This window comes from Pelophylax lessonae (assembly GCF_965119305.1).
Source record: "Pelophylax lessonae genome assembly, chromosome: 4".
Lineage (NCBI taxonomy): Eukaryota > Metazoa > Chordata > Amphibia > Anura > Ranidae > Pelophylax > Pelophylax lessonae.
Genome location: NC_138771.1, coordinates 190,799,356 through 190,819,963, shown reverse-complemented (window position 1 = coordinate 190,819,963; position 20,608 = coordinate 190,799,356). Strand labels below are relative to the sequence as shown.

Below are 20,608 nucleotides of genomic sequence, written 5' to 3'. Positions count from 1 at the left end.
ACAGTTCAGCTTAAAACAGTAACTAATAAATGTAGTGCTAACCGTAAAATCTTAAAAGTATATTATCTTTAAATACTTACCAACAGCAGCGATTGCTGGACTTTTATCATAAATATATTTGGTGCACACATCTCTTATTGTCTGAGCATCGATCAGCTGAGGGGAAGAAATAAAATACTTTTAGCTAAATACCACAGGAAAAGCATTAGAGCTTTCAGATCTTTTATTTGTCCAAGTAATTTCTAAGAGCCATTGCTATCTGCATTGTGTACTTACATGGTTGATTTACAATGGGTAGGGCTATTTGAAGTAAAAGAAGGACTACAACTGTGCCAGTATAAACAAGTCCAGTACAAAACCAATGAATGAGTTATATTTTTTTTGGACTTACTAAACAGCACATAACATATACAAGGAAAGTGTTTAGTTATCAAAGAATTGGTTAGCAAGTGGTGCCTAAGGCCCAAAAGCCCACAGCGTTTGCCCTCGTAGCAATCTGCTGGTCATGGGGGCAGACAAAGAAAAGGAGGAGCAGACCGCGCCAACAGGGGACCCCAGAAGAAGAGGCTCCGGGCCGCTCAGTGTGATACCATTGCACAGAGCAGATAAGTATAACATGTTTGCTAATTTAAATAAAAAAATATAAAAAAAAGTTTAGCTTTAGTTAACACCTTAGGTAGAAAAATCGTATTTTCTTTATTTTGTCCATTAAGAGACATAGGAATTGTAGATAAACGACAACTGGGATGTCCAAAAGCATTCCAAATGAGGGGTGGGGTAGTAGCCACTGAAAATTTCAAACGATGTGGATATGATACTTCAAGAATTGAGGAAGGAAAACACTTGAAATAAACAGCTGAATGGAAAAGGCTCAAGAGGATATACAAAACCCCTGATTGCAGGGCAAGGAGAATCCATTATAGTAAAAAGATACTATCAAAGAAAGGAAATTTTGACCTGCCCTTGAACCCTTCATAAGGGAAGGGGAGAGATATCAAGATCCTCTGTTTAAAATGGGGGCTAGGTGAAGGATGAGTCTGTCCATACTACGGCACCAAGGATGAGTGTAGTAAGTATACAACAGACTTGTCTTGAAAAGACAATACAATTTGTAAAATCCTGCTGGATATACATTTGCAAACAATATGTTCTCCTGCTAAAAGTCAAGAGTAGTTAACCTACAGCTACTACTGAGATTAAAAAATCAGGGGCAAGAAAAACAAAAACACACACCTTCTTATCGTCACCCAGTTGAAAAAAGTAAGGGGAGTTCTGATACTTTTGCATAAGAAGGGGTTGCAGATGGAAGAATAGAAATGTTCATAACCTCTAGTTCCTCCTGTTTTGATTTGTACTGTAACTGTATTGTCTTCCCTCACATTGTAAAGCGCTGCACAAACTGTTGGCGCTATATAAATCCTGTATATTAATAATAACTAATGACCAAGGAAAATTATTTTTCCCAGAAACACAAACTGTGTGCCCTGCAGAATCACAAGTAAGGCTACCAAATAAGAGAATCAAAGATGGAGAGAGAGAGAGAAGCAACTGCAATCCAGCAATAGTAACAAAGACTTTTAGTCTGGAAAGATATGGATTACTGCTACAGAACCTAGAGATTCTTCAAGGGGGTTGAGTAGTAATATTTCTTAAGAGAGATATAACAAGAAAAACGTGGCAATAAGTCCAGAACCCCAAAGGGTAGCTGAGAAAAAAATCCAGAGTAAAAACAAGGCAACAAAAGATGTTGCACTGTAATAGGAATGTTAGGAAAGAGATCCTCAAAGTATGCAAAACCCTAGTGGACTGACCTTAAATTTCAGAGAGGAAACCATAGAGAATGGGGTATGCTAAACAGTGATGACAAAACATTAACAGGAGATCCCACTGTAGTCTGTTCCTTATTTGGGAGAGAATACAAGGAAATGAAGAATGATGAGTATTACCTTAAAAAGGTTCCTGTGTCAATGACTGACACAAGGTATATGATCCTCCTGAATGTTAACAGACTCCTTTTAAAAGCAAGGGAGTCAGATTAGAATGGGGGTAACCAAATAGGATCCTAATCCAACTAGGAAACCAAACCCCAGAAAGTAGGGAACCCAAACAACCTGGGTCTATGTACATTGGGTCACAAAAGTGAGTTGTAAGTAAGGAATAGCAACTGGATTAAATGGCTGACAGAAGGGAAAAAGCTTAATCACATTGTCAAGAAGCAGCCAGGAATGCATGGGATGCTCCCAGCCATAACATAGAAATGTTATAAGCATTGAATGTGCTGGGAAGCTTTTCCATAGCACAGGCTTCTAGGAGACCCTATATCTGGTACAGCAGGTTGATCTCCTAGATGCATAGTGGCATCAAAGAGTTTGGAAACCAAAGTCTGCAGATCTGTCATATGGGGCCAACTCATTCACAGTCTATACAGGAGGTAAGGCTGTACAGAGGCAAATTCTGAATCTGAACGTTGATAGGGTCTCTGGCCCTCTAAAAGAAAGGCCAAGAAGGTTAGAAAAAGGTTCTTTAGTAGAAGGTGCCAGAACTCTTTTGGACCTTCTGCAAGCAGATTGCCCTATCAATTGTGCACAGATTGACACAAGTTCAACACTGGATTTGAGAGGTTTTGTAGATGCAGAACAGACCTTAGGTCCAGACAACATGGCTACAGAGGCTGCCAAAGATGATGAACCTAACGAAATAGGACGATTTAGATAGCTGCTGTACAGAGACCAGCTTAAGCGGCATATTAGACATCTTTATTGAAGATAAGATTTATCTGCAGAGAATGTGGTATGTTTAAAAGTAAAATAGAAAAAAATTAGAAAGCGGTAAATATAAAAAAAGAGTTCTTTCCACTAGAGAAAAATAAATGTCCAACCTCCAAGGACAAGTTATAAGGGGAGCTGGCTTAAAGTGGATGTAAACCCTCACGTATACCCAGTGAAGTGAGCAGCCCCCACTACATACATTTTACCCATATATGTGCGGTCTTCAGCTTTCTATACTGTTTAGAAAATGTACATCCTGTTAGAATTTTCTCTTTCTGATTCACCTGTGGGTGTGGATTCTTGCCATACATTGTAAGACAGCTGATTGGAGGAAAGGCACACAGCCCCCTCTCCACATAGGCAGAAACATGAAGAGCTGTGCTGTGAATAGACCAGATTTCTGCTAATTTATAGCACCCACCCGACACAAAATTCAGCCTGGTTTTATCTCAGTTGACAGAGAACTTGTCAGAAGTTATAATGCTGATAACAGAAGAACGGAGCAGGCAAAAGCCACAGCACTTAGGCCTTTCAAAAGAGATAAGTAAAAACTATAGATAGATGTGCCCAGGTCAAATATAACGAATGGGGTTTACATCCACATCTACTAACATTGTTGGTCAGTGTTCAAATCTCCTGAAGGTAGCAGCATAACCCAATTGTCTAAGATCTACTATTCCGTGTCCCTCAATGGATGATAAAGAAACATTTAAAATTATAGTTAAAGTGACTGTAAGCACTCAGCATTAAGATAAAAAATAAAAACTTTCCACGTTCAGCTCCCTCCAGCCCTCCTAGAAATACTTACCCAAGCCCGATCTTGATCCAGTGCTGTGCATGTCTGCAGCAGGGTTCCTCTTCTCTCTCAGGAAGCTCTACAACAGCAGGTGCCATTGGCTCCTGCATCTGTCAATCAACTCTAGTAAGCAGGGGGGGGGGGGCTGAGCTGTATTTTGTGCATGGGATAGGCATAAGGCTATCCTTCATATAAGATAGGGCCAGGGACTATTCATAGGATTCAGATATATTGGGCAGACTAGATGGGCCAAATGGTTCTTATCTGCCGACACATTCTATGTTTCTATGTGCATCTATTGATGTACACAGTGCAGCTTGGGATCAAGCCTGCAACAGTGTGTCCACAGCAAGCATCTTGCTTTGGGGGACACTCAGATGGCAGGAGGTGCCAGGAAAACCAGCGGGGGACCCCAGAAGAGAGGGATGGGAGCTGCTCAGTGCAAAACCATTGCACTGAACAAGTAAGTATGACGTTTGTTTTTTTTAGAAAAAAAAAAAAAAAAAAAAAAAAAACTTTAGATAGAGTTTACCCACTTAAGCCCCGGAAGATTTTACCCCCTTCCTGACCAGGGGGTTTTTTGCGATTTTTTACTGCGTGACTTTAACGGACAATTGCACGGTCGTGCGACGCTGTACCTAAACGAATTTCACATCCTTTTTTTCCCACAAACAGAGCTTTCTTTTGGTGGTATTTGATCACCTGTGCGATTTTTTGATCATGCGCTATAAACAAAAAAAGAGCGTAATTTTTGCAAAAATAACAATATTTTTCACTTTTTTATATGAAATTCCCCCCCAAAAAAATATAAAAATCAAAATTTTTTAACATTTTCGGCCAAATTGTTTTATGCTACATATATTTGGTTAAAAAAAAAAAAATTCGCAAAAAGCGCATTTTGATTGGTTTGCGCAAAAGTTATCGCGTTTACTAACAAAGGGAAAGATTTTTGTCATTTTTGGTGTTTTTTTTTTTTTAACGAGTAATGGCGACGATCTGCGATTTTTTTTGCAGTACTCCGACATTGCGGCGGACAGATCGGACCCTTGACTGACATTTTTGACACTTTTGGGGGTACCAGTGACATTACTGCAGTAATCAGTGCTATATATATGCACTGTTACTGCAAAAATGACACTGGCAGGGAAGGGGTTAACTGTATAGGACAGGGAGGGGTTAAGTGTGTCCTAGGGGCGTGATTCTAACTGTAGTGGGACAATGCTATTGGTGTAAAAACAAAGATCAACGGTTCTACATAGTAGAACCGTCTGATCTTCATTTTTACACAGGGGAGAATGACAGGCGGCTTGTTTACATAAGCCGCTCTGCCTTTCTCCCGCTGTACCGACGATCTGCGAGTGACCGTCGGACATCGGGTCCGCCGGTCACATGCCCGCACTCCTCCCTGAACGAGCCGAGCGTGCGCCTCAGCGCTCGCCCGCTATTGGCTCCAATAGCAGTGACAGGCGAGTGACGTAGATCTACGTCACTCTGCCTGGCCGGGGCTGACTGCCGTAGTAAATATACTGTGCGCAGTCAGCAACCGGTTAATAGTATAATTCTATGTACACATGGAAAGCCGTATTAGATATACAAGTTATGATTCCTTCTTAGTAGTACTGCACAATAGCTGTACTTCAATGATCTCCTTTCACTGCAAGTTTGAGTCACGTCTAAAAATAAACTGCTGTAATGCACTGTATGATAAAGTGCATTGGGGTGAATGAGTCATCAGAACATACAATGGTATTATGGGCCCTACAAATCATTGCTCAGAACATCAGAAATGTTCACAGACACTTCAGGAATCCAGAAAGTCACAGAACTGCACTGCTCATGTGCACTGGTGCTAAAATGATGACCAAAGGGTATCTGTCTGGTAGTCCAGCTGTGGACTTCACACGCAAGTCTGCTTGCAATTTCAATGCAGCATTTTCAGCAATGTCAGCCCATTAAGGGAAGCTAGGTACAGTCTATTTCTGGCAGGATCAAAAGCTATTTTTTTTTTACTTCTAATAGTTGTTTGACAAAGAAATAACAATATGCATGTGTATGCAAACCATGCTACATACAGAGTTTTGATATTTGATCCTACATACACATTGTTATGCAAAGTTTTATTAAGGTCTGGAGTGTTATTAAGTCAAAGGAAACACGCTACGTGATATACAATATCTGTATGTACTGTACATGTCAACATATCTGCAAGATTTTGAACTCCAGTCAGTTCTAAAAAGAGACAAAATTAGGGAAGCTCTGAAAATCAATATTAGATCATTAAAAAACTGTTTGTTTAAATGCAAGCAGTGTAAGGATTTGAATTTGACGTGGTAACTTCCTGCAGTCCCTGTATAGCAGTGCTAAAACATCAGAGGAAGAAACATCACAAGGGGCCAATCAGTTTGTGTGTTTACATGAAGCTTGTTAAAAAGGAAAAGAAAACAGAGCGACAGAGAGATATACTCATCACTGTGCTGCTTCTCCTTTCACTGTGCAGTCACAGGCTGGGAGAGGGTACCTTATGACCGGAGTTTAGAGGAAGTGGGATGCATGATGTTAGCAATCAGACTGAGGACATTTAGTGGCAGAAAAAAGTACTACAGGGAAAATCTTTTGGTTAAAAGTGAATACTGAAGCTGGTTTTGTTATTTTATCTTTTAATGGTTTATTTAATTTTTTATCTTATTTTTGACTGGAGGTCTGCTTTTAAATATTAACTGCTGTACTGCTAGTCCCAAAAGGTGCAGTCATACTTCTACTATAAGTATTGCATGTGAGAAGACGGCAATATACTGTACATGCAGGACTTGTAAAGGACAGAAGACTTACATCTATCCTTGCTTCCAGTTCAGGCAATGGTAGTCTTCGGTTATAACACAACATCTGCCTGCCTATATCCTCACAGATAGGGGTGGAACCTTTAAAACAAAACATTGAATCAGATCAGACACAAAATAATTTTGTTAGTAAGTTAATTTCTGTCTACCAGAGCTATCAGTGCCATACAAAAACCTGAATGTAAAAAAGTAAATCATTTAAAAAAATTCTGTTCTGTAATGTAGACCATTTTCTATTAACATAATGTCAGATGTTTTGTAAATTCCCCTCTAAAGTAGATTACCTTCATTACTTCCTATTCTGAGAATTTTACTAAAGCCTTTCTACAAAAAATGCCATTATTGTTTATGTGAACCTTGTGATAGAAAGCTGGAAGTCTTATAGTACATAAGGCAAGATACATACCATCCAGCTGAAGCAACATGTTGGTTTTCAACAAGTTCTTGGCTCGTGCGACTTCACTTTCTGTAACACTTGTGCAAAGCCTTATCCTAAAACAAAAAACATACGTTATAGAGGTGTAGTGTATTTGTGTGTTTAAAGCTCACATGCAAGTCCTGCATTAGCTGATCATTTACAACAACCTAATACTGAAATTGCCGTATAGCAATTTTCAGATTTCCAGCTTGGACCTATGCAACTATGTATGTGCCATACAGCTGTGGGGTCCCCCTGGTACTGCTACTACAGGAACTGCCGTTTGGGGTTCCATACTGAGTGGCTGCCCTGCTACTTGCTGAACAAAAGTTCACCCACTAGGCAAGTGGCTATTCAGTGAACCCTTAGCATTCTCTCAATAGTGGGGATTGTGATGTCAGCAACGGTGCCTACTACAGTGATTTTCAGCTTCCAAGCAGGTCCGACAGGTATAATCCATATATACTTACATCGGTCCAAACTGGCACAATGTAACTCTGTAAAACCTTCTATATCTATACATCAGCTTTAACCACTTAAACTCCGGAAGATTTTACCCCCTTCATGATAAGGTTATTTTTTTTGCCATTTAGCACTGCGCTACTTTAACTGATTGCTCAGTCATGCAACGAAATTTATATTTTTTTCTCCCACACAAAAATAGAGCTTTTTGTTTTTTTGGTTTTTTTTTGCGCTATAAATTAAAGACCAAAAATGTTGAAAAAGTTTTTAAAAATCTAATTGCTTCATAAATTTGCGCCAAAATGTATTCTGCTACAGGTCTTTGATTAAAATAAATCCCAATAGGTGTATATGGTTAGGTTTGCATGAAAGTTATAGCGCTTACAAACTAGGTTATCTACATTGAATTTTTTATACTACTAATAGCAGTGATCAGAGTCTTATAATGGGACTGCGATAGTGCAGCGGTCAATCTGACACTGACGCTGGAGGGAACTGACACTGACATCACCAGTGATATTAATATAGTGATCAGTGCTAATAATATACACTGTCACTGTACTGACTGGCAGGGAAGGGTTTACATCTAGGGCAATCAAGGGGTTAAATGTTTGCCTAACTATGTGTAGAATGTGTAGTGTGCTGCTTCTACTTCTAGATCTTGGTTTCCCATCCATGCTTTGCAGAGATGAGAAATAGAGAGATGGTTCCCTCTGTACAAAGCTCTGTGTTGATTGCCAACACAGAGCTCTGGGCTGTAAACGTACACAGCCAATCAGCAGGTCTGGCTGTGAATTATCTTCTGGGACTTTCTGACAGACTCCAAAGTGCTGGCGGGGGGGGGGGGGGGGGTGTGCATCATGCGCCTTAAACCCAGAAGTGGGCAGTGACGTACCTGTACATCGCTTTGCCTGTGCGGGCAGCCCGTCTGCAGTACATTGTGGGCGAACGGTCAGCAAGTGGTTAATGATTGTATGTTATGTGCACAAGTTATTTTGGTAGCATTAAAGGCCGACTCCACCTTTAGCAACACATTACACCTGTATTTAGAGTGTAACATGTTACTAGGCACCCCCTCCCTTTCACCTCCTTAGAGATCTGTGAATAAATAAGCTACATATCCCATCTGTCGCGGTAGTTATCAATGGAACACAAGTGCACACTTGAAGTCCATTGACACTTCTTTCACCTCTCTAAAGGTTTTACTTTTCAACTCCTGTATATACCGGAGGTTTGGTAACCTAGAAAATGCCAGAAGGGGTTATTTTCCATGGCTTTTTGAACGTACTGGGGAAGTGGATGTACTGAAGATTAGCTCCCTATATGCTGTTCTGCCACGACAGACTTCACACGCCTGCTTGACTGCTCATTAATTTGAGGGTCCACTTAGTCTGGTAAGAGTGCCCTTACATCGAGCACAGTGGTGGATCATTATCCTGTGTTGGGAGGCGCTTCCTTTCTTCACTTCCTCTGTTCACATCAAGCTATTGAGAGACTGTGTCCTGCCACGTCAGTGGCTGTCTTCTTTTGTGTCTCCATCAAATGGACTCTTTCATGAGAGTTACACTATACGCTCATTTACTGTGATGATTTATTAATGTGTTTATTGGTTCACCTATTTAGCACGTTTTTACCATCCTTTAGGCGCTGCACTTTCTTATATTATTGTTTACTTGTGGATCTATCATATCTTATTGTGCTGACTGCCCTGTTTGAATTAATTTTTAAATTTATTCTTTCCAGTTGGGAGGTGCTGGTCTCTGGCCGGTTACCTATTCATTTCAACCGTGAACTAGCATGGCTCTTTACCCCCCCCCCCCCCCTTTGTTGTACTTTTAATAATACACCCAATTTGAACATTGCTCACTTACCATTCTCTTTGCACAAAATGCATCATGTCTTCTACTGTGTTTGGTTCACAAACCATGTACAGGCCCCAGAGGCCGGTGTCTGTGTAACAGGTATTGAATGACTGGAAACTGTGACACAAGTTTCCATGACAGGTGATCTGTGCAAGTTTACTTGATAAATTCTGTGAAGATAAAAGAATGAAAACGTGCTATAGATACTTATAAAAGTACACAAATCCCCATGGAATCTGTTGACGGTGTTTACAGACAATAGGTGATAAACATGACATATAAAATGGACATTGCGTACTCATTCTCAAACTCTACATTAACAAAAAATGGGATTTTTGACGTACCGTAAAATCCATTTCTCTGATGTTCATTGACCATTGGGTTATACTGTCCCCTACAGGAGTAGGACACTAGGCAGAAAAAAAAAAAAAAAGACTGACTACGCCTATGGACAGTTACAGGAGGTATACGCCCCCTCTCTGCTATAGGTACTCAGTTTTGTTACAAGCAGTGTCAGAACTATTACAACTCCACAGAGGGGTGGGTGCTGTGTCCGTCAATGAACATCAGAGAAATGGATTTTACGTTCAAAAAAAAAAATTAAAATTTCTTTCATTCATTGACGGGCGCTCCCGATCTTCTTAACCATTGGGTCATCCCAAAGCAGTGTCAAACATGAGGGGTGGGAACAGCAATAAAAAAAAACGACCAAGACTAAACCGTAGCAAACCAGGTAACAGGAGCTCAACCAAAAACTGGAGCCCACTTGAAAACATTACACTCCCAAAGAGGTCACATGCCCTTTAAACAGCAGCCTGCAAATCCTTGCAGCCAAAAGAAGCATCCGCAGATGCCAACACATCTACTTAAAAAAAAAAAATTTGTGAAAGTATGCACCGATGACCAAGTAGCTGCCTCGCACACCTGCGCCACTGACGCCTGATAACCGAAGGCCCAAGAAGTACTGAGCGCCCGCATAGAGTGAGCCTTCGCAGGGAAAAGATGGAACCTGACCCTTAATTGAATAGGCTTGAGTCACCGTCTGTCTGATCCATCTGGAAATGACCACAGACGAAGCAGACAGTTCTTTTCAAGGTTCTTCCATGAGCACAAATAGTGGGTCTGACTTCCTAAAAGACTCCGTAGCTGTCAGGTACACCCGAAAAGCTCGAACCACATCCAGGGAATGCAACGCAATTTCCTTAGGGTGTTTTGGGCTGGGACATAGGGAAGGCAACACAATGTCCACAAATTCAGATGAAAATCAGAGTCAACTTTTGGAAGGAACGTCGGAGACGGGTGAAAAACCACATTATCTTTGTGGAGCATGGTACTCAAGGCCGATTTCTGCTCAACCCACCATTGAGGAAGGTCAAGACCCGAGCCACCAAGAAAAAAGCGAGAGTGAACACCAAGCGACCCACACCACGAAATGTACGATGTTAGATCTTCCTAGAGGTAGACTTCATAGCTTTTAATAGTGAAAGAATCACCAACCCACACAAACCTCTATCTTTCAGCACCTGGCTTTCAACAGACAAGCCGTCAAAGCCAGCAACTGTAAAGCAGGAAGGAAGATTGGCCCTTGGGACAGCAGATCCTCCCTGAGAGGTAGTCTCTAAGGAGCATCGGCGACCAGCCGCACCAGGTCGGCATATTAAGACTGGCGAGGCCAATCCGGAGCCACTAGAATGACCAGAATTTCTACTGCCTTGATCCTGCGCAAGAGTCTCGGCAAAAGCTTGAGAGGAGGGAAGGCGTAAATCAGACAATACTGGCCCCAGGGGGCTACTGGCGCATCGGTGGCGTCCATTATTGGATCCCGTGACCGTGCCACAAACCTTTGCACCTTCCTGCTGAGCTGGGATGCCAACAGATTCAACTCGGGTGTGCCCCACCAAAGACACAGCTGATGAAAAACCTCCAGATGAAGAGATCAATCCCCTTGGTCCAATGCCTGCCGACAGATAATCCACCTGCCAATATTCCTCCCTGGAATGCGTTACGGCGGAGAGGGCCAGAATGAAACGTTTTGCCCACCTGAATATTCTGGCTACCTCCAGAGCTGCCAACACATTTCTTGTTCCACCCTGGTGGTTGACATAAGCCCCGGCCATGGCATTGTCCAATTGGATCCGCACTGGACACCCCTGAAGGTGATCCGTCCAGTGATTCAGGCACAGTCTGATCGCTCAGAGATCCAGGACATTGATCGGGAGTCTGGACTCTTCCAAAGCCCAAACCCCCTGAGCGGAGTCCCCACCAGGACAGACTGGCATCCGTTGTAACCACTGTCCAATACAGGGGGAGAAAGGATTAACCCTGACGAAAAACTGGAGAGCGAAGCCACCAGACCAGAGACCCTTTTTTTTTTCTGGCTCAGCCGGATTTGATTGTCCAACTTCGGAAAATTGTCCCATTAGGCCAAGATCTCCCTTTGCATGGACCTCATATGGAACTGTGCAAATGGAACAATCTCAAAAAGGGTGAAACCATTAGACCCAGCACCCGCATTCAAGTCCAGATGAGGGAGCACTCTGGCTAGAGCCGAGTCCAGAGTCAGACCCAGATATTCCAGCTTTGCTCCCTCAGAGTCCGTATAATGATATCCACGTTGTCCATCAAAGCAGTAGGGGACTCGGCTGGCAAGAAAAAGTCATCCAGGTAGCCCAGCACTGTGATCCCTCGCTGACGCAACAAATGCCAGCACCAGGGCCAACACCTTTGTGAAGACCCGAGGAGCTCTCCCACAGCAAAGCAGAGGAAGCGCTGGTGACAGACCCATATTGGAATGTGTAAGTAATCGTTCTTTATGTCAATAGAGGCAAGGAAATCCCCTTGATGCAGGGATGCCACCACCGTGCGAATAGACTCCATTCTGAACTTCTGTACCCGCTCAAAGCAGTTTAGAGCCTTGAGATCCAGAATTGGACACATCTTGCCTTCTTTCTTCGGGACCGTGAGCACGATTGAATAAAACCCCTGAAAACATTCTGGGGTTGGACCTGGGACAATCACCACTTTCAGTAAACAGGTCTTGCACCGCCCCAAAGAGAGCTTGCAATCGGTCCAGGGACAGATGCACATTGGCAGTAGAGATGAACTCGGGCATGTTCGAGTTCGTACATGCCCAATCCCGCCAAGAAGTCGACACTGCACTCCACTAATCACAAGCAGTGAGACATTTCCGATCTGTGCAGCTGCGGATCTGGAAATGTCTCACTGCCTGTGATTAGCGGAGTGCAGTGTCGGCTTCCTGGCAGGATCGGGCACGTACAAACTCGAATACGCCCGAGCTAATCCCCGATTGTAAGGAAAGATCCTTTCCAGGTGGTAAGTACGAAACTTGATCTTGTAGCCGGACTGTATCACTGTGGACTCGCTTGTCTTGCACCAAGGAGTTCCATGTGCCCAGAAACCAGCAAAGACATCCCCCCACCCCAGGCGAGGGCGCACCTTCATGCAGAAGGAGCCTTGCCCACGGATCTAGAGAATCCCTCTCTGAGCTTGCTAAACCAAGGTCTCTTGGATCCTCCCGAAGAGGCCCTAAAAGGCTTTGAACCCTTGTCAGCACAGCCTGGGGGACGAAAAAACTTCTTGTGAGCCGAGAAGGATGGGCTACGTCTGCGACGAGGTTCCTTACCCTTACTAGCCTGTGGAAGAAAAGTGCTCTTCCCCCCCTGTGAGACTCTTAGTGAGGTCATCCAGGGTAGCTCCAAACAAGCAATCAGGATCATTGCCGAAACACAGTCTAGAAATCAGGGTAGCCGCATCCAAAGAGGCATCACAGATAAACTGTAGCCCTTGGACCAACAGCTCAGCGAGGGCAGGGGGGAGCTGCTCACCCTCTAGGTCAGGGCGTAAAAGCTTAGCCCACTCGGTCAGAGTTTGAGATACCAGGGAAATGGTGAAGACCGGCCTGAGTGCCGAGCCAGCTACAGTGAACTTCTACCAATATCATGGTTGCCCTATTCAATCTGGAAACAGGGAATCCACCACCAGTGGAACAGTCCACTTTTAGGGAGGGACTCTTCAAAAGGGGTACCTCATTGCAAATCGCTTCGGGACCACAAAAGGAACGTTTTAGACGTTTCCACTCATTTGCGACAAATCTGTCTAAATAGGAAGGAAATGGAAACACCTTCGCCACTAAAGACGGCTTGTGAGTGCCAAAGGGAACTGGTGTTATTTCACCGCAGCTTCAGTTCAGTCCTCCATTTTCAATGTCTCACGCACAGACACAATCAGTGCATCCACCAGCTCCTTTTCGTGTGTGACTACAGGAGTGGAGGAATCATCCTCACTATCTGAGAACTCAGGGCCCGTGGCCGCAGACCTCTCAGGGCGGGCCCCGTCGGCAAATCAGATTCAGGATATGAGGAGACCAATAAGGCAGGGAAAGGCAGAGGTGCTTTCTACTATGCCGCCGTCCAAAAGCCACCTCCACCTGGGACACAAAGGACTCGGTCGGTCAGTGCATCAATGAATGGTTGGTACCCGGAGAGCCACACAGGCTCTGAGAGGGGGAAATGTTTTTCAAAGACTCCATGAGGAATAAGGGTACCCCACAAAAGTGCAAAAAAAAAAAAAAAAAAACACTGCTAAGGGACACCCCCCACCACCCTGGTAACACCACCCGGTCTCCAGCCACAGAGCACCCCCCAATATTGCGGGAGAGGGAGAGGACCCCACCAGACTCGCCATCCCACCAGGTAGTCATCGGCAGCACCACGATCAAAGCACTCCATGTGCAGCACCCAGGAAGGAAAGAGGCCTAGGAGTCAGCACCAGGGGATAAGGAGGGGCTCCCACAACTGAAATCGCTGACCAGAAGGCTCCACAGTAATGGCTGCCATTGAATTCAATGCTGGACATATGCAAAATGGCCACCGCAGATACACAAACATGGCCGGCCTGCCTATACAAATGGTGCATGCACCTCACTCAAAGAAGAGTAAATTAAGATTAGTGAAACACTCCGGCCCATAGGATGTTGAGCATAGTCACATCTGATTTGCAAAGCTACCGGTGGATCAGCTGGTAACTATTATGGGGTCAAAACATTGATCTGTTCCAGTCAAAGTCACTTGTATGAGAAGCTGAAGGAAGGGTTATTGCATCTCCAACCTAATTCAACAAGTTGGCAGGCTCTCCACTGAAGTCAATGGAGTTAAAGCTGTACATAAATGAGGTGCTCAGTGGAGAACAGTAGGGATTTTGGAGGAGATTATGTGCAGTGTCCTCCACTGAGCACCTCATGTATGTACAGCTTGAACTCCATTAACTTTAGCGGAAAGCCTGCCAAACTGTTGATTTTAGGTGGGGATGCAAGACGCAACATTAGAAAGATATTGCCATTAAAGTAGAAACAGGCAGGCTACACTGCAGGGTTGTACCTTCGGCTTCTTATACAAGTGGCTTAGACTGGATCAGATCAGTGTTTTAACCCAATAATAGTTACCAGATGATTCCGGTTTCTGGAGATTGGATGGGGGCTTGCTCAACGTTATACGAACCGGATTGTGATGAACTAATCTTTGTTTACTTAGTTGAGTGAGGTGCTTGCAAAGTTTCTCTTGTTTTTTTGTTATTTCTATTGCTTTTTGGGTAAAATAAGAATTTTGACTGGTTGTTATTAATGGCAATATACTTTCCTATAAGCACATTTCATTTATAAGCCTCATGTTTTTTCAGTCAGTAAATATATGCAGTATTATAGCAATGAAAAATACAATACAAACAATTACCTACCACACCACCTCCAAAGGACCGATCCCAGTTGCCTATCAATGTGTTTGCCACCATAAGCGGAATAGTGTCAGGATGAGACCAACCAACAGCTTCAACTGAAATGGCAATGTGGGCTAACGGCATTTTATCATCACGAACACGAATCTAAACAATTAGCCAAAAAAAAAAAAAAAAAAAAGTCTCGTTAAAGGCAAATTACATCTGAACAAAATCACACTTCAGATGAACTTTTATCAGTGGAGTACAGTATATTGTTTTCACATACCCAACCCGCTTTCAGTACATTCTTTAGTTCCTTCATCTATGCAACTTTCATGTTTAGTATTACACTTTCTAATGGCAGTTTCTATAGGCATCTGTGCAATGTGCAACCACTCAATTTATCCATCATTGTTTTGTTTAGTAACACCAGGTGATAGGCACAAGGCTTCATGGTACCTACAGGTCAGCTAAACCCAGCTATAAAATGTCCATATGTCCCAATTCCCAAGGATAATCTGGTGCGCAAGTGAAGACAAGATTTCAGCTAGGAAGACTGACAGATATTTGCATACCATAGCATCTCCAGGATTCAGGGTAACCATGCACTAAATAACTAAGCCTACATACAGACAGTAACATGCCTGTTATGAGTTGGCAGTGGCTATTTAGAATCCTTAAAGGGATTGTTCGATATTTTTTAAAAAATAAAATCCCAACGTCATATCTACATTATATCTACTTGCTCTGTGCAATGTCTTTGCACAGAGCAGCCCTGATCCTCCTCTTCTTGGATCCAACCAAGCAGCTCCTGGCTCTTCTCCCCCCCTCCCCCCTTCCCGCCGAGTGCCCCCATAGCAAACCACTTTCTATGGAGGTACTCGTGCGGGTTTGCTCCTGAGCTGGCTTTGTATGCTCATTGACACACACATGGAAGCAAAGCTCCACCCCGGCTCGATCCAGATTGGGCTCAGGTAAGAATACGGAGGGCATGATTGGGGGAGCTGAACTCAGGTTTTTTATCTTAATGCAGAAAATGCTTTATGGCAAAAAACCTTCAGCCTTTAGAATCAATCTTAATATTTCAAGTAGGTAAAAATAGGAGGTGATATGTGTGCTGTCACTTAGGTATCCAAATAGAAGGGATTCCTATAGTGTGTTGCAGCTGGTAGAGAAACTTATATGGCTAGGAGATTAGGATCAAATCCTATCCCACACACAGCCAGCTCTAGTATTATCACTAAATACCAATAACGATATCACATAACCGCCGACTCACTTTGTAATGTGAAATCTTAATATTTACTGTAAGGACCAAGGCATTCCATTTTGTTTGATATTAAAAGGTAAATTTTTGTGCATGCGCCAAGCAATGCACTAAAATTGTAAACTGTAATTAGTCTATAAATAAAATATACTCGTTATAAATGAAATATTTTCTGTAACAGTTAATTAACCACTTAAAAATGATACTGCGAATTCAGATTCATCTGATCTGACAGTACTGTATCATTGCCCTTTTTTTCCAGGACTGTTCAGTTTACATTATTCATATGCCAGTTTGGATTTTATTTTACTTTGTATTGTATTTGTGTACCAAGATTTGTATCCCTTCAACACTCATGTTGAGCGTAACAATTGCTGTACCAAAATGTTTTTTGTACATCAGTCAATAAAAAGTTTAAAAAAAAAAAAAAAAAAATTATACTGCGGTTTTGGTATAACCTAAAGTGCAAACTGAAAAAAAATATCTTATGCAATGAAGACATTTCGTAAAGATTATAAAATGGATCTTTACCTCACTGCCTGTGAAATTGCATGGAAGCAGGGTTTCCCCTTGATATATGGACGGCAAATTACCGAAATGATACTCTGCCAAGTCACGCAACTGATCATGCGACACACCTTTAATAAAATAAAAAAAGTTTAGAATCATTCAATAACACTGGTCCATTAGGGGAACAAAAATTTAACAGATCTACTTGGCCGAGGTCTTAAAGAGAATTTCTAGTTTAGGAATAATCCCACTGCAGATCAAGCGTTTCACCTACACCAAGAGCTGTGATGTGGGGCTTGCCCCTAATAGTGTGTTGCAGTAACGCACACGTGTTAAAGTGGCTTGCATTAAGCAGCTCATTCATTTTGAATGGGCTACCAGTGCACTGCATTCTACTAAAATATGGAACTAAAAAACGGAACATGCAGCTGTGTTAATGAAGCGTACAGCAAAACAAAGCACAAGATTACATTGGTGTGTTGAGTTCTACTAAAATACAAACAGATTGCTGTGCACTACCTAGCTGCATTAGGGTGCCATCCCAAATGGAGGCATTCGTTCACAATGAATGGAAAAACAATGCACTGCTTTGTATGTTACCATGATGCAACCTATCAGTATGAACTGTTCCTTAACCCTTTCCTGCCACCGTCTCCTGGCCCTTTAAGAGGTTCTAAATGTCGGGAGGTGGGCATTCTGATCATGTGACCACTGTGATTGGCAGTCACATGACTACAAAGCTACCAATCACAAGTATGCATTGGGAGCTTTCTCGAACCCCCTGGTTACTGGGCCGGGTGCACGCAGTGAGCATGCACTCAGTACAGTAATGTGTTTACATAGGGCAGCATATTTGCAGCTGCTTGGTCTTAAAGCCCACTCGCCGAGAGGCGGCATATGCATAATTTTGCAGGAAGAGGTAAAATGATTGTAAAGTCCATTTTTCTTTAATAACAAATATGTCAAACTTACCTGTTCTGTGCAATGGTTTTGCATAGTGTAGCCCCAATCCTGCTCTTCTGGCATCCCCCGCTGTTGCTCCGGACTCCTCCTCCCTTCCGAGGGCACCCATAGCAGGCCTCTTGCTAAAGAGAGCACTAGTTCGGCCCCGCCCCCCAGACGAGAGAGAGCGAGAGATCTCAGAGGCAGCGCTGGATCGAGATCAGGCTCAAGTATTTAGAGCGGGCTTGTAGGTAGGAGCTGAACATCGTTTTTTTTTTTTTTTTTTATCTTAACCACTTTAAGACCGGAAGATTTTGCTGCTTAATGACCAGGGGGTTTTTTGCGATTTTTTACTGCTAGACTTTAACGGACAATTGCGCGGTCGTGCGACGCTGTACCTAAACGAATTTCACGTCCTTTTTTCCCCACAAACAGAGCTTTCTTTTGGTGGTATTTGATCACCTGTGCGATTTTTTGATCATGCGCTATAAACAAAAAAAGAGCGTAATTTTTGCAAAAATAGCAATATTTTTCACTTTTTTTTATATGAAATTCCCCCCCAAAAAAAATGAAAAAAATCAAAATTTTTTAAAATTTTCGGCCAAATTGTTTTACGCTACATATGTTTGGTTTATAAAAAAAAAAAAAAAAAAAAAAAAAGCGTATTTTGATTGGTTTGCGCAAAAGTTATCGGGTTTACTAACAAAGGGAAAGATTTTTGTCATTTTTGGTGTTTTTTTTTTAATGAGTAATGGCGGCGATCTGCGATTTTTTTTGCGGTACTGCGACATTGCGGCGGACAGATCGGACCCTTGACTGACATTTTTGACACTTTTGGGGGTACCAGTGACATTACTGCAGTAATCAGTGCTATATATATGCACTGTTACTGCAAAAATGACACTGGCAGGGAAGGGGTTAACTGTATTGGACAGGGAGGGGTTAAGTGTGTCCTAGGGGCGTGTTTCTAACTGTAGGGGGACAGGTCTCCTAGTGTAAAAACAAAGATCAACGGTTCTACATAGTAGAACCGTCTGATCTTCATTTTTACACAGGGGAGAATGACAGGCGGCTTGTTTACATACTTCTCTGTGAACGAGCCTCGGCGGGCGCGCGCTCGCCCGCTATTGGCTCTAAAAGGAGTGACAGGCGAGCGACGTAGACCTACGTCACTCTGCCTGGCCGGGGCCGACTGCCGCAGTAAATATACTGTGAGCAGTCGGCAAGTGGTTAAAGCGGAGTTCCACCCAAAGGTGTAACTTACACTTTAAGTGCTCCTGACCCCCTGACATGCCACATTTGGCATGATATTTTTTTTGGGGGGGGGGGTACCTAGATTTGACAGGTACCCACTTCCACTCTGGCCACCTAGGCAGCTCTATTTGGAAGTTTTCCTTTCCCCCTCCCTTCCTGCAATCTTCTGGGACACGTCACAGGTCCTGTAAGATTGCCCGTCCACTGAGGACGCGCAGCGCAACTCGCACATGTGGAGTGCGCACCCTGGTGTGAAGGCGCAAGCTGTCCCACCTGGGTGCCCACACTAAAGATGCCAGCGCCGCGGGGTGAAGGAGAGAACCGAGGCTCCCGCTGGCCGCATCCCTGGACCGTGGGACAGGTGAGTATATGTTTATTAAAGTCAGCAGCTACACTTTTTGTAGCTGCTGACTTTAATAAACACCAAAACCGGTGGAACTCAGTTTTGATGCAAAGAATGCATTAAGGTAAGAAACCTTCTGTCTTAACTACTTTAGGCTTTTACCTACAACTACATATGCTGGAAATCTGATAACAGAGGACAAAGCAGATTCAAGAGTTAACCTCACTTCTGCAAGTGGTTACCATTCCACTAAGCAGTCTAAAAAAGTGTAAAGAGACTGCTGTTGCCTACACTGGGGATTTAGCAGAATGAAAAACCAACATGTTATTACATGTAAACATAAGTCATAAATAGACTTAATTTTAACAATAAATTTCAGCTATTATAGACCTATGAAAGACAACTCATAAGTTATTGAAACTTACCACCAGCAGCAGCCAGGACTATTCTAGGTCCTTTATAATGTGTTGTGATGTACTCTACCAAATCATTACGGTTTATGGATCTGGAACAAAGATGTATGACAAGATTACTTACTGAATACAGTCTAAATATATTCTGTAAAGTGATGCAAGTTCTTTTGGCACTCAATACAATGGCAAGATGGTTCTAAATTACGGACTCATCAATAAACCTACTTGATGTTTTCTGTAGGCCCCAGGATGGTTCTTCCTAGTGCTGTACTATGGTAGGCAGTAGCATGAAGATAATCAAAGACCACTTCCTGTAGATTTGTCTCCACTTCCTGCATCTCCCTTAGAATAACGCCTCTTTCTCGTTCAATCTCAGCTTCTCCTAAGGTGCTGTTTTGAATGATGTCTGCAAGAATCTCTACAGCTGTAAAATAAATAGGATTACCTACACTGTTAACGCCTATCTACAAGGTGAATTACTCAAAAGTTTTTTTAATTTTCATCCCAATATCATTATGTACATTACACAATAGAACATAAAAGTAATGAAAAATAGTGAATGCACATGTAACTGTGGCCAGGGTATGGACATTCATATTTAAATATCCTTAATAAGCAACCCTTACTGGCCTCTCTAGCAACCAGTACTATGGATCGCTTCATTTCTAAAATTCACAGCAGAAATAAAGTCTTATACAGTTCAGCTTCCCACCCCACAGTGACTCAGCTACCTTCCAGCCTCTAATGTAAACAAAGAGCAGGGGGGACTGAGCTGTAAGACAAGGACTTCAGTCTTTTTTCCTGTGAACTTCAAGGATGAATTGCTTCACAGTATCTACAGCTACAGGAGGACAGTAGGGGTTAGTTTTAGGGCTAATTTTTTATTTTTTTTTTTAAAAAGCAGTAAAACACCCAACCAAACACACACACGTGAAAAAAAAAACCTCTGTAGCCTGGCCACAGGTTAGCTTTAGAGAGAACCCGTGATTTTCCTATGCAGAGAAAA

At 42.7% G+C, this 20,608-nt stretch overlaps 1 protein-coding gene across 1 annotated transcript in view; it reads right to left on the bottom strand.

The window, feature by feature from the left end:
* The window catches only part of PMPCB (peptidase, mitochondrial processing subunit beta), a 44,849-nt gene that overhangs the window by 11,394 nt on the left and 12,847 nt on the right, over positions 1-20,608 (bottom strand). Inside the window, exons 5-12 of the mRNA XM_082255156.1 lie at positions 19,828-20,026; positions 19,615-19,694; positions 16,672-16,778; positions 14,895-15,038; positions 9,153-9,313; positions 6,808-6,893; positions 6,394-6,482; positions 81-156 (exon numbers count right to left, since the gene is read on the bottom strand). Coding sequence (XP_082111282.1) covers positions 81-156; positions 6,394-6,482; positions 6,808-6,893; positions 9,153-9,313; positions 14,895-15,038; positions 16,672-16,778; positions 19,615-19,694; positions 19,828-20,026 — 942 coding nt within the window. The remainder of the gene's footprint in view (positions 1-80; positions 157-6,393; positions 6,483-6,807; positions 6,894-9,152; positions 9,314-14,894; positions 15,039-16,671; positions 16,779-19,614; positions 19,695-19,827; positions 20,027-20,608) is intronic.